This window comes from Nematostella vectensis, chromosome 1, assembly GCF_932526225.1.
Source record: "Nematostella vectensis chromosome 1, jaNemVect1.1, whole genome shotgun sequence".
Classification (NCBI taxonomy): Eukaryota; Metazoa; Cnidaria; class Anthozoa; order Actiniaria; family Edwardsiidae; genus Nematostella; species Nematostella vectensis.
In genome coordinates this window covers 1995472-2008960 of record NC_064034.1, presented here as the reverse complement: position 1 = coordinate 2008960, position 13489 = coordinate 1995472, and the positions used below count along the sequence as shown (strand labels likewise).

Genomic DNA, 13489 nt, shown 5'->3' with positions numbered 1-13489 from the left:
TTTTTTAGCTTTTAGATCCTCAAACATCTGTGGCGTTTATTTCAGTTCTTTGAGACGGTTGTGCGCTACGACAGATTTTTCACAAGCCAACCTCAACACATTCCCACTGTTTTGGTGAGACTTTGATAACTGCTGAATGTTTTTTCCTTTTTATTTTCATTCTGCCTAATATATTGAGTGCTATTATTGCATTTAAATGGAATACCTGAAACTTTCAGCAGTGATATTAAAAGTGTTTATATGTTTGACTCTTTTAACAGATAGCATTTCTTGACGAGAGAGGTCTTCGTAATCCCAACAGTACTGTTCGTAGTCGGTGTTGTTACCTACTTTCACGATTTATCAAGTCCCATAGGTTAGTTCCTGCTTTATTTTGCATAGAAGTATCATGACTATTAATTTTTGTAATTAGTGATTATTAATTCTATTAATTCTATCCATTTGTAGAAATCACATGCAGAACTATGTGGATGATGTCCTTAAGCGATTTCAAGGTTTACTAGTTGTATCTTCTGTAAGTATGGCTATCATTGTTGATCCTATTTATTTAAAGGAACAAATAATTCAAACCGTTTGGTTACCAGTAGAACATGATTAGCTGCAAAAAAACAACATCGCTCCACAGAATTTAGCTAATAGCCTGTGACCTTGAGGTTCATGTTGATCAGCTCTTATCAGTAACTTGACTCCTTCTGTCGATAGCACAATATGCAGATCCCTATGCACAGATTGGTCAGCCTATTGTAGCCAGGTAGCAGTCTATTAATAGAAGACATTCAGGAAATCACGAAGACTCTTGTTGGCCAGAAGTGAACACGTACAGAAGTTTTATTGCAAATATTTTCTGATCACTGTTCTAGGTGTAGGCTAGGTTGGGGTGTAAGCTCCAAACCCTTGCTCAAATTTTCCAAATTAGAATGGCACTCTGGTCATATTGTTTGGGGAAGAAAGGACCACTTTACCTGTTTGTATTCTGTTTTCTTTTTTCCTCTTTATTTTTTTAATATATTTTTCCTCTTTTTTTAGATTTTCTTTTGTACTATTCCTCCCTCTTTGTATTTATTTATAAACTGCATATGATAATTGTTGCTAACTAAACGCTATGTTCCTGTTAACAGGATAATGGCTATCACCATCTGCTTTCCGCCGATGAACAGGTATGAGAAACCACTTCAATTTTGGATCAATGCTTTCCTTTAATCCCACATTGAATGCCAATGCTCTAGTCAACTGCCACTCTGCATGGTCGAGAGGGTTGCCACTTGATGGAGGTGCCTCTGTATGTTGATGTAGCATAATGTTACAAAGCTGAAAAGTATCTTACTGTGTGAGGTACTTTATAATTATTTTGACTTGTTTTCTCTTCAGCTATTTCTCTATGAGAGTGCTGGAATGCTTGTTGCTTCAAGTAATGCATCTCAAGAGGTATATTCCTTTATCGTTTTTCCAAAAATAGTGTTCACCAACTACTATAAACACAGTTACTAGATATTTTGTCAGCCAAATCTAAACAAACTTTATAAGAGTTGAAAACAGCAATTGCTAGGGTTTTCCGACTAGAGAAACGGAAATATAACAAGAGGCAATTACAAAACTGGGGAGGCAGGAAGAATTTCCCACTAAGGTTAGGTTGAGAATATTTTATTCGCTGAGTGCAATATCCAACAAAAATTAGGAATTAACTTTTGTTTATTCAGAATTCACTGACAAAAAGTGTCTGAGTTCCACTGCTGTAAACATGGATATTTCCAATCTAAACACCCTTAGTCAGGTTCGGTAACCAGATCACCAAAATCTGGTACTCGGCTGTACCAGTTTTTGATGGACCATGGATTTTGGTTAGTTTTTTGGTTAGTTTTTCGATTAGTTATTGCTTTTTTCTCACTAACCTGATACATTAGAACCCCAATTTAAGGAAGGGGCCAAGGGAATGGGGAAATCTGTTCATTATATTGAGGGTCCATTGTATCAAGGTTCTGTTCAATACGCTTTACTGTAATTTTGGCTGGGCTGAAAGAAGGAAATAGTTTGCTATACTGCAGACTTATATAGAGTTTTGTTAAATTGAGGTTCCACTATAGTACACATGTACCATATACATGTACAGTATACTAATACTGTATTGCTATTACTATGGTACACATGTACCGTATACACATACAGTATACTAATACTGTATGGCTATTACTGTAGTACACATGTCAGGGCTTCTGGAATTACGCGCTTGTGCGGAAGCGCGTAATTTGGCTTTCTCGACGTAATCCACAAATTTCTGCGTAATCCCGCCTAATTTGGCTAAATTTTGAAAGACAAAACATTCAAGTTTGCTAAACCGCAAAGGCCTAGGACTAATAATGAAATACCTTTTTTAATTGGCTGGTGGCTAGGAGCCAATGAAAACTCGCCTAAGATATTTTCGTGCAAAAAATAAACCTTTTCAAGTTATTTCGTGCTTTCCTTTGGTACAAAATGTAGTTTGGGCGTAACAGTTGATATTCCGTGTAATTTAGCGCGTAATTCAGTAAAGAATCTTGATTTTTTTCTCCGTGTAATTCCAGAAGCCCTGACATGTACAGTACACATACACAGTATACCTTATATTATATGGTTATTACTGTAGTACACATGTACAGTATACTAATACTGTATGGTTATTACCGTTGTAATATCAGAAGCAGCTGATGTACATGAATGGTCTGCTTTCTCCTGTTATCATAAAATTTGGCTCAATCTTATCCAAGGTAAATGTGTATATATTTTCCATTTTTATGTCCTTTTGAAGAGCTTAATAATATATTCAGTCAACTCTCATGTGGACACCCTAAGAAAATGAAAAGGTGTCGATTAATAGATCAGTTGGCCTAATATGCGGACAAGGACAACACAGAGTCTGATTGGATGGAATTTAGGGATTTGAAAAAGTTTCCCTAGAAAGATCATCAACACAACTGCCCCCTAGAAAATAGTTGACTCTACTCAGGCATTGATCAGCTTGTCATTGCTTATGATAACACTGTTGTATGATCCTCAGCTCATGTCTGGTGACTTGGATGCACAGGCTTCCTTGTCCCACGCCCAGCTTCTCTACAGCCTTGTCTCCTTTGCCAGGTACTAGAAAAGTCTTGTATGTTTTATTAGCCTGCTTGCATGCAGTACTTGGCGTTATTATTGCGCAAAGCCTTCCCCGTTCTGTGATCGGGTGCCATCTTGTATTATTAGCTGTGTGGTTCCTGGGCGGGAGCGCAAAAACGAAGGGCAGGGGGGAAAGGAGAGGGAAGAGGGAAAAACTGCCTGCACTATTACCTGTGATTCTAAGGCCAAACTTTGAATCCCGTCCAATAGCGGACAGACTTTGTGATTGATCGAAAAACAATGGGATGCTTTGATGAGAAACAGTACCTCCTAAAGGGGCACACATTCCCCAAACAAACTTCGAATTAGAAAATGCCGTAAGTTGAGCGCTGGAGATTTTGAGTACAGGATGTCCAAAGTACTCTCTAAGTTCTGTTTTAATGTTTTTCTGCAAAAAGATAAACAGTTCTGGTCGCAGATCCTTGTTTCTGCTGTTCTCAAAAACTATTGCTACTTTCGTAGAGGGTTTGTCAAGAATACTCAATATTTAGATGCTTGATGGCCATTTCGCCTCCAAAATCCAAAGCCATTATCACTCCCATGGATTTCTTAGCTTTAGAGCTAGGGTGCCTCTCCCGAGAAGTTGTAGTGAGCAACTCTTTCTTGAATCTTGCAGGAGGAGAATCGGGTCCGATGTTTGCTTCAAATCTATTTTGAGGATTGCACTAGCTTGAGGAGCTTCTATTTCTTTTGCTGAAGTTGTAGCCTGACTATCAGGCCCTACTCAGGCTAATGAAGTTGGTTCCAGAAGCTTATAAAACTTTAATGTCTTCTGTAAACTGTGGGTGCAAAGATTACAAATTCTGTCTGAATTTCTTTGAATTTTTATTATACTTATACTTTTTATACTTTTGCTGCTTAGAGATTAAAAATAAGATAAGAGATGATTTTTATTTGCCGTAGTGGAGATAATTTTTTTTTGCAGAATCTACACTCTTGGTTTGATTCGTTTTTTTTTTTTTTTGTGGCAATATAAATTCTCCATGTCCAGATTTGAAATGTCTGGATTTGAAATCACAGGTATTAGTGCAGGTGGATTCGTTCGTTTTTTTTTTTTTGTGGCAATATAAATTCTCCATGTCCAGATTTGAAATGTCTGGATTTGAAATCACAGGTATTAGTGCAGGTGGTTTTTCTCCCTTCTCTCCCCCGCCCTGCCTCCGTTTTTGCACTCGACCCCGTTAACCACGCCGCTTAAAATACAAGATGGCCGATACCGAACGAAGAGGGTTTTTGTGATGATAAAACACCGGGTACCGCCTCTGCGTTTGTTTTTGCGCTCGCCCACAGGAACCACGCGGCTTAAAATACAAGATGGCCGATCACCAAACAGAGAAGGTTTTTCGCGATGATAAAACACCAAGTATCGCGTGCAAGCAGGCTAATGTTTTATTGCCTAGTCTCCTTTGCCAGGTACTAGAAAAGTCTTATATGTTTTATGGCCTAGACTCCTTTGCCAGGTACTAGAAAAGTCTGAAATGTTTTTTTTGTAACACAGGGTAGAAAATAATATTCTCATCTCTTGTTTCTCTTTCTAGCCGTGCAAGCAAGGCTTTTCCAAATCAGCAGACTCTTAAACAAAGTGGTTGTGCTCCTTGCTTTAAAGAGGTTTGTTTTATACTTAGTATTGTGCACATCTTGAGGAGCTCGATGATGAATTTTTTTTTTACCCATGTTTTAACTGATTTCAATCTCATCTGATTTCAAAGTCATACAATAAAGAAAGCATTTAAAAGAAAACTTCCATCCATTGTAACCTGTTTTCTTTATTTTTTGGTCACCTCATAAGAAGTTATTTGAAATTATAACTTATAAGAAGCTATTTGAAATAATTTTTTGCTTTGCCTTTTTTCACTCTTTTATTTAATTATTTATGGTGCCCCTCCCATTACGCTGGTAAAATTGTGAAAAAAAGTCCCTTTTTTTCCAGGCGTTGCCACTGTTTCTCCAGGCCCTTACCTGCCCTCTTCACAGAGAAATAATCCACAATGGCATCAGGCAGTATCTGCACCGCATGGTGATCTGTCTTGGAGACGATGTGCTGCCATTTATCCCAATTGCTGTGACGCATTTGTTAGAAAAGTGTTCAGTAAGTAGCATAAACTGCCATTTTAATGTAAGATTCATTAAGCCACCTCTTTTAATATATTGTATGAGTATCCACAAAGTACTGTGACATTAGAATACTAACTAAGGAGAGAATCCTCCCTGAAGATTGACAAATCGCATTGAAATTTCTGTTTAAAGTGTTATTGTGTAGTGTTGTTGAGTAGTGTTGTGTATTGTTGTTGTGTAGTGTTGTGGTGTAGTGCTGTTGTGTAGTGCTGTTGTGCAGTGTTGTGTAGTGTTGTTGTGCAGTGCTGTTGTGTAGTGTTGCTGTGCAGTGTTGCTGTGTAGTGTTGTTGTGTAGTGTTGTTGTTTAGTGTTGCTGTGCAGTGTTGCTGTGTAGTGTTGTTGTGTAGTGTTGTTGTGCAGTGTTGCTGTGCAGTGTTGCTGTGCAGTGTTGTGGCACAGTGCTGTTTTGTAATGTTGTGTAGTGTTGCCGTGTAGTGTTGTTGTGTAGTGTTGTTGTGTAGTGTTGTTGTGTAGTGCTGTTGTGTAGTGTTTTTGTGTAGTGTTGTTGTGTAGTGCTATTGTGTAGTGCTATTGTGTAGTGCTGTTGTGTAGTGTTGTTGTGTAGTGCTATTGTGTAGTGCTGTTGTGTAGTGCTATTGTGTAGTGCTGTTGTGTAGTGCTGTTGTGTAGTGCTGTTGTGTAGTGTTTCTGTGTAGTGCTGTTGTGTAGTGCTGTTGTGTAGTGTTGTTGTGTAGTGTTGTTGTGTAGTGTTGTTGTGTAGTGCTGTTGTGTAGTGCTGTTGTGTAGTGCTGTTGTGTAGTGCTGTTGTGTAGTGCTGTTGTGTAGTGCTGTTGTGTAGTGCTGTTGTGTAGTGCTGTTGTGTAGTGCTGTTGTGTAGTGCTGTTGTGTAGTGTTGTGTAGTGTTGTTGTGCAGTGTTGCTGTGCAGTGTTGCTGTGTAGTGTTGCTGTGTAGTGTTGCTGTGCATTGTTGTTGTGCAGTGTTGTGTAGTGTTGTGGCACAGTGCTGTTGTGAAGTGTTGCTGTGTAGTGTTGTTGTATAGTGCTTTTGTTGAGTGTTCCTGTGATATGTTGTTGTGCAGTTTCAGTGAGTGTGTGTGTGCAGTGTGCAGTGGCTTGTTTGAGTTATTGGTTGCATGTCAGACAGTTATTGTTTGTTATGTGTGACAGTTATGTGTGATTATGAGTTTTTTTGCTAATTTATGGTGATTGAGCTTGTTGTTATCTAATCAGGCAAGAGATATCCAAGATTTCATTCCATTAATCAACCAGATCATAGCCAAATTTAAGGTATGTTGTCTGTCTTCTAGTACAATACACCAAAAACTGGAATTCGACTCTGCCAAGTTTTCAACTTTAATAAGACTTTTTCAGGGCAGACTCTGTCTGAAATGTCTTATTTAAGACGAAAATTTGGCAGAGTTGAATTCCAGTTTTTGGTGTATTGTATTCATTCTTCTGGTTCATGAGCACGCCTGTTTGGGCTTTTTGTATTTATTTGTCTGTCTTCTAGGATACACTGATAAAAATTTAAAACCATGCAACTGGTTAATGGCATAGTTGTAGCCAGGGGATAACCTGGTAGCCTTCTCCACCTGCATCTCTAGATGTTGGGAAATTGTTGGGAATGTTGGGAAAAGTCCAAATGGGTAGAAAATCTCTAGACACTCAAACGAGACCAATTGAGGGGGAGCTGGAACAGAGAAAGTGAGGGATGCCTATAAAAACTCAAACAGTTGGATCATGGCATGGGACCCCAAAGGTAGTTGTGATACCTCTTCCCCTAGGGGGTGGGGGGTTTGTGTAGCACCTAATATATAGGGATAATCAAATGGATGCATTTTGAGAGTACGTACTGATTTCTCAGATCCTGATTGTACCATTTCTAAGAGATGTCTTTATGGCGATAGTCAACACTATATTTACAGTCCTTAACAAACCAGCTGAGGAAGCAGATACACAGGTCTGTCTGTCTTTTTTTGTTTTTGTAGTTTATTATTATTATTTTTTTTGTAGATTAAAGCAATTGTATTCTCCTTATGTTGTGTATTGTATTTTAGGCTGCCAAGGAAAAAGAGACATTGCGTAGGAGTTATTTCTTATTTATTGCTGCAATAGTTAACAATGAAGTCTCAGAGGTTCTTACAAGTCAAGGTAATGATTACCTATTTACAGTAGTTTATAGTAGTGAATTACATCAAATTATACCAACTACTACTGTATACATGAAAATCTGTGTACAGATTCCGTGCTGACTCTGCAAAAATAGACAAAAAGAAAAACTATTTCCAAATATTGTCCAAACTTGCGAAAGTTTTGCAAAGTAAAGGCATTCGAAAAGGGGAAGGAAATGCTGCATATCATTCCGTCTCATGCTGCTTATTAACCCAGAGCCCCATAATGTCCAGGTACCAGAGCCCCATAATGTCCAGGTTCCAGAGCCCCATAATGTCCAGCAGGTGTTTCTCCATACTGTACAGTATGCATCCTTGCAAAAGAGAGCTCCTATCACCTCCCTAGCATTACTTCACTTATCTACCTCACTCTGCTCTTATTCACCACTAGAGCCCCATAAAATCTAGCAAGTGTTTCTCTATACTGTATGTAATAATGAGCTCTTATCACCTCCCTACCATCCCTTCACTTACCTACTTTACAATCAAGTGTTTCTCTATACTGTATGTAATAATGAGCTCTTATCATATCCCTACCATTCGTTACCTACTTTACAATCAAGTGTTTCTCTATACTGTATGTAATAATGAGCTATCACCTCCCTACCATTCCTTACCTACTTTACAATCAAGTGTTTTTCTATACTGTATGTAATAGAAAGCTCCTATCACCTCCCTACCATACCTTTTACTTACCTACTTTACAATCAAGTGTTTTTCTATACTGTATGTAATAATGAGCTCTTATCACCTCCCTACCATACCTTTACTTACCTACTTTACAATCAAGTGTTTCTCTATACTGTATGTAATAATGAGCTCTTATCACCTCCCTACCATTCCTTACCTACTTTACAATCAAGTGTTTCTCTATACTGTATGTAATAATGAGCTATCACCTCCCTACCATCCCTTTACTTACCTACTTTACAATCAAGTGTTTCTCTATACTGTATGTAATAATGAGCTCTTATCACTTCCCTACCATCCCTTCACTTACCTACTTTACAATCAAGTGTTTCTCTATACTGTATGTAATAATGAGCTCTTATCACCTCCCTACCATCCTTCACTTACCTACTTTACAATCAAGTGTTTTTCTATACTATATGTAATAATGAGCTATCACCTCCCTACCATTCCTTACCTACTTTACAATCAAGTGTTTCTCTATACTGTATGTAATAATGAGCTCTTATCACCTCCCTACCATTCCTTCACTTACCTACTTTACAATCAAGTGTTTCTCTATACTATATGTAATAATGAGCTCCTATCACCTCCCTACCATTCCTTACCTACTTTACAATCAAGTGTTTCTCTATACTGTATGTAATAATGAGCTCTTATCACCTCCCTACCATTCCTTCACTTACCTACTTTACAATCAAGTGTTTCTCTATACTATATGTAATAATGAGCTCCTATCACCTCCCTACCATTCCTTACCTACTTTACAATCAAGTGTTTTTCTATACTGTATGTAATAATGAGCTCTTATCACCTGCCTACCATCCCTTCACTTACTGTACCTACCTCATGCCGCTGTTAATCACCACCAGAACCCCATAATGTCCAGCAAGTGCTGTTGACACTGATACAAGGAGCTGTAGAGTACCCCGACCCAGTGGTGAGTTGTGTGGCTATTGCAGTACTGTATCAGGCCTCGATTTATTTGGGGGGGGGGGGGGGGGTGCACGATACAGAAACATTAACAAGATATTTTGGGGGACAGCCATGCCCATACTGGTCATTTCCTTAAATTTTTTTCAATAATGGGGGGGGGGGGGGGGCATGTGCCCCCCAGTGCCCCACCCCATCCAAGCACCCCTGATTTTTCATATTGTGGTGGACTCAATTGATCTGATGATGTCTATGGTAAATACTCTACGGCTGTACTCAACTGTTACCTTATATTAATTTTAGGGAGTGTTCATTAAATACACCGAGGGGGGAAGATATTGAGGGGGAGAAGCTCCAAAAATTTTTAACCACCAAAAGGGGGGGCTCCAAAAAACAAAGGTCTCTAAGGGAAAAAGAAAAAAAAATTGGGGGTTCTATAAGGGGGGGGGGTTCTATGTGGGGGGGGGGGGGGGGGTGGCACAGAAAAAATGTTCACAAGGGGGGCTCTGAAATTTTGAGGTGTCTTGAGTAAAAACCTTCCCTCCCCCCCTCGGTGTGATTAATGAACACTCCCTTATTGTTCTTGATGTTACTGTGTCTACCGAGTAGTGGATATATAGTATTGTTATTTTGATTCCTATTGTATTGACTTGTAGGCTCAAAAGATTTGCTTCAATGTCCTACGCAAACTTGTGGAGTTGTGGGGTATGTGGCAAGTGCTGGTATTTAGGGACTGCTTGTACTTTTAATGCTCCTTTTGTGATGCTCCAATCCTTGCCTAGGATATCTTTGCCTGTACCCCATTTCCCAATCCTTGCTCAGCAAATCCTGGCTATGTACCTTACAGTAATGCAATATTTATGTTCTGGTAGATAAGACAACCTCTTTTACTTGCTAGAAGTTATCCTATCTTTGGTTTGGGTTTCTGTCTTTCCTCACATGCTTCATTTGTTTTAGGTGGTTCAAGTGGAGAGAATGGATTTAAAGATTTTTTGTATGACAATATAGTGCCTGCCTGTTTCCTGGCTCCCATGAAGTCAACATTTGACATGAATGATGCTCAAACATTCCTGGTGAGTAAATTAAGTCCCAATTCACAATAGTATGGAACATGATCTCTGAACATGGAGGCAATTTGTTTGGTTTACCCAGGTTGTCTGACTGACTTGTAAGTACAACAACTCTGACCATGCTCTTAACACCTATAGGGACTCAATTTTGTCACTGACTACTGTTGTTGTAGTTTGGATGAAGAATTATCTTTTTCTCTACCAATACTATTTTGATTCCTCCTTGATTATGCTCTTTATTCTGAATAAGTTATCTTATCTGTCTTTTCATAGGCAATGCAAGAGATTGCACAGACGCAGAAGATGATTTTACAAAAACAGGTGAGTGAGGCATGGGTCACACTGTACATTGGATTATTGTATACCACTCACAGATTGTAAGTGGCTTTGAATAAATTAATATCACGCTCCCTACAAGTTGTTATCTGTTTCTTGAAATCTTTTGTTTGATGAACTACAGGGAATTGAATTTCTGGACTACCTGCAAAGTAAATACCTTCCAAGCCTAAACTTATCTCCTCCAATGGTTCAGGTAAGACTGGTGAACTTTATTTATTAATCAATTTATTTTGTTGTCTTGCTTTCGTTCAATCAATCATCTGATTATCTTTGTCTCTCCTCCTCTCTAGGAATACACCCAAGCTCTACAGCACGCAGATATCAAAACTTTTAAAAATTACACTAAGGTGTGGTGCATAACTTGCCTGTTTGTCTGGACCTGAATAATTCCAGAGATTGGACTTTGCTTCAGTTTATCAATGGAATGGGTATTGGGGGAGGAAAGGGGGTTCATCATTATTATACATATTTTTTGGCAAAATCAGTAACTCTCTGGCCTCTTGTATTTCCAATCCTTTGTATTTTATTTTATTTTTTGTAAAAATAAAAAAACAAAAACAGGAGATTTAACTAAAAATTAAAAATCTGGAGTCTCCCATATAAACTGTGATAGTTTGTTGACACTGTTTAACCTTAAATTATGTGTTTGACAAACAACACGATTGTTTTTTATGTGTGGCATCAATGTTTTTTTTTTTTTATTTCCAGGTCTTTTTCACCCAATTGCAGACATGACAGTTACTAAAAATCCATGAAATGTGCAGAGTAATTTTTTGTGCCGCCAAGCAAAAAGGGACCCTAAATATTTTATAGTCTGGCTGTTAGTAGTCAACCACTAGTACCATGTTGTAAATAGTTTATGATAAAGTGACACTTCCTGTTGTAGAATATTCCCCTTTTTGCTTGGCCTTGCTCAATGAAAAACAATTTTAGAGGAAAATAACTTAGTGAAATAAATCTTAAAAAGTATATAATTTATTGATATTACTTACTCTTGGAGTAACATACTTAATAATGGCAGTGATGAAAGGCAGTGAGAGGTCCGTTGTGAGACCTGTATAATTATGATAGAGCTTTTTGTATAGAGAATTTTGTTATATTTTTATTTTTCCTTGTATAGTCTGTGTACCTTGTATTTTCTAGTTGATATCAAAATGAGTAACTGACTTACCATACTCGTTTTACTTAAATGATTTTTCACATAAAATTTTTTTATGAACTTTTATTGAAGGCAATATGTTTGATTGCTTTTAACAGGCTCTCTACTGTATGTGTTGATCTGTTTCAAAGACTGTGTAAGTACCCAGTGTTGGACTGACTAAAGTCACCTGGCTAACTTTCCTGTAGTTCTGTACAATCTAATGTGTCAGCACCTCTGTAAAGGGTCTATTCACTTAATTTCAATAAAAGAAACTCACTTTAATCTTTTTAGTTTATGTAAAATTATAAAGCCCACCTTCTGAAGAAGAGTAATTAGAAAACCACATGAAATCTCTCACTATCTCCTCAGCCTAAATGAAGCCACAATCAAATCCTCTTTTGTGGCATGACTTACCAGCTACTCTTGTCTATGGGCCAGGATGGATGCCATAATTATTGGCCAAAAAAAGGTGACAAGAGTTTATCATTGTTTGACCAATTCATAGGGGTCAACCCAACTTGGACAGAAATCTTGTGAAATTGGTTAAATTTTCAACAAAATTTAATAATAGAATGAAGATACTCTGATCAATGGCACCGTAGTCCGTGGTGTTAGTGAAAACATGAATATATATAATTGAATGATCACTGGCACCATGGAACGCCATACCAGTGTAAACTTTAAATCAAGGCTGGGTATTCTATATTTGTCTTTCATTTAAAAAAAATGCCCCTTCCCAATTTTTTTTTGGAAAGGGTCATTTTTTTTATTGGGGAACTGAAGCAATCAAAATACACTGTAGCTAGCAGAAGGTTGCTGATGGTCATTTGTATCTGGCAAACCTCTAGAGTCTTCTGCTTTGGCACGCTAATAGCAGCACTCATCCCAGGAAATAATGATTGCTCCCTGAAGTCAATGCAAACAAACCTCCCTTCATGGGAATAAACCCAGGGTTTTAAAAGGCTGTGTTAACACCAAAGCTGGGACTCAAGTCTGATGACCTGGACATTCTTTGCATGGTGGTAAAAACCATTACCATACAATTTCCTGGCCATCCCAGGCAAAAAACTTCCCACTGTCTGCGAGTGTGAGCCCATCAATAACCTTCATCATGCATTCAACAGAGTACTCAGGGGTAAATATCTTAGACGGGTCGACACTCCGATGGTAACGCCTGGACAAATCTGTGTCCACAGTCCCTGGGTGAACACTAATGCATACAATTTTGTTTCTCCCTCGGCCTAATTCAATACTAAGAGTTTTAGTAGCCATATTCAAAGCTGTCTTTGACATCCTGTAGCTGTACCAGCCCCCAAACTTATTATCTCCAATTGAACCAACACGTGCTGAAATATTGACGAGCGTTCCGCGGAATGAGCCGTCCTGGCAGCCGTATGTACCATCTCCATTGGCAAGCATCGCACCAAAATGTTTGGCCATCAGCAATGGACCGATGCTGTTGGTACTAAAAGTTTCTCTCAGAGCTTCGGCTGTCACTTCCTTCAAACTGGTTTCTCCTTTACCACTAGGATGGAGCATACCAGCGCAGTTTAGCAGCAAGTCTAGCTTGCTCCCGTGGTTTTCTTTAATCATATCTGCGGTCGCTTTTATTTTTTCCTCGTTGTGCGCATCTAGCTCGAAAATGGCCATGTTTTTCGGGTAGTTGGACCTTAGATCTTGAAGTTCTTTCGCGTTTGTTGGATTTCTACATGTTGCGAGAACAAACCCATTCCCTCTGGCTAATAGATGACGGCAGAATTGAAGGCCAATTCCTCTACTGGCACCTTGAACAAGTGCTAACGGGGCCATTTTCTTTCTGATCATCTATTACATAACGTGCCCTTTTGTGTTGGTAGCATAACTCCCGTGTAGGGGAGACTCATTTCCTTTTTGTGTCGTCAGGGGACTGGTGAGGAGTATAAGCTAATGCCTGTGGT

At 38.6% G+C, this 13489-nt stretch overlaps 2 protein-coding genes across 4 annotated transcripts in view; one reads left to right on the top strand and one right to left on the bottom strand.

Moving 5' to 3' along the window:
- The window catches only part of LOC5516376 (exportin-T), a 28351-nt gene extending 16517 nt beyond the window's left edge, over window positions 1-11834 (top strand). For all 3 annotated transcript variants that reach the window (XM_032386097.2, XM_032386098.2, XM_032386096.2), the window contains exons 19-37: window positions 46-114; window positions 261-355; window positions 448-514; window positions 1119-1157; window positions 1369-1425; window positions 2673-2741; window positions 3032-3108; window positions 4671-4740; window positions 5063-5221; window positions 6439-6495; window positions 7073-7168; window positions 7266-7359; window positions 8942-9009; window positions 9659-9707; window positions 9960-10075; window positions 10346-10393; window positions 10533-10604; window positions 10702-10758; window positions 11120-11834. In XM_032386097.2, the coding sequence (XP_032241988.2) occupies window positions 46-114; window positions 261-355; window positions 448-514; window positions 1119-1157; window positions 1369-1425; window positions 2673-2741; window positions 3032-3108; window positions 4671-4740; window positions 5063-5221; window positions 6439-6495; window positions 7073-7168; window positions 7266-7359; window positions 8942-9009; window positions 9659-9707; window positions 9960-10075; window positions 10346-10393; window positions 10533-10604; window positions 10702-10758; window positions 11120-11146 (1386 nt within the window). In that variant the 3' untranslated portion in view covers window positions 11147-11834. The remainder of the gene's footprint in view (window positions 1-45; window positions 115-260; window positions 356-447; window positions 515-1118; window positions 1158-1368; window positions 1426-2672; window positions 2742-3031; window positions 3109-4670; window positions 4741-5062; window positions 5222-6438; window positions 6496-7072; window positions 7169-7265; window positions 7360-8941; window positions 9010-9658; window positions 9708-9959; window positions 10076-10345; window positions 10394-10532; window positions 10605-10701; window positions 10759-11119) is intronic.
- A 487-nt stretch (window positions 11835-12321) lies between these two features.
- On the bottom strand, window positions 12322-13376 carry LOC5516375 (C-factor). The gene has a single exon (XM_001636360.3). The coding sequence runs from the start codon at window positions 13374-13376 to the stop codon at window positions 12585-12587; it is 792 nt and encodes a 263-aa protein (XP_001636410.3). The 3' UTR covers window positions 12322-12584.
- Between the last annotated feature and the right edge of the window lie 113 nt (window positions 13377-13489).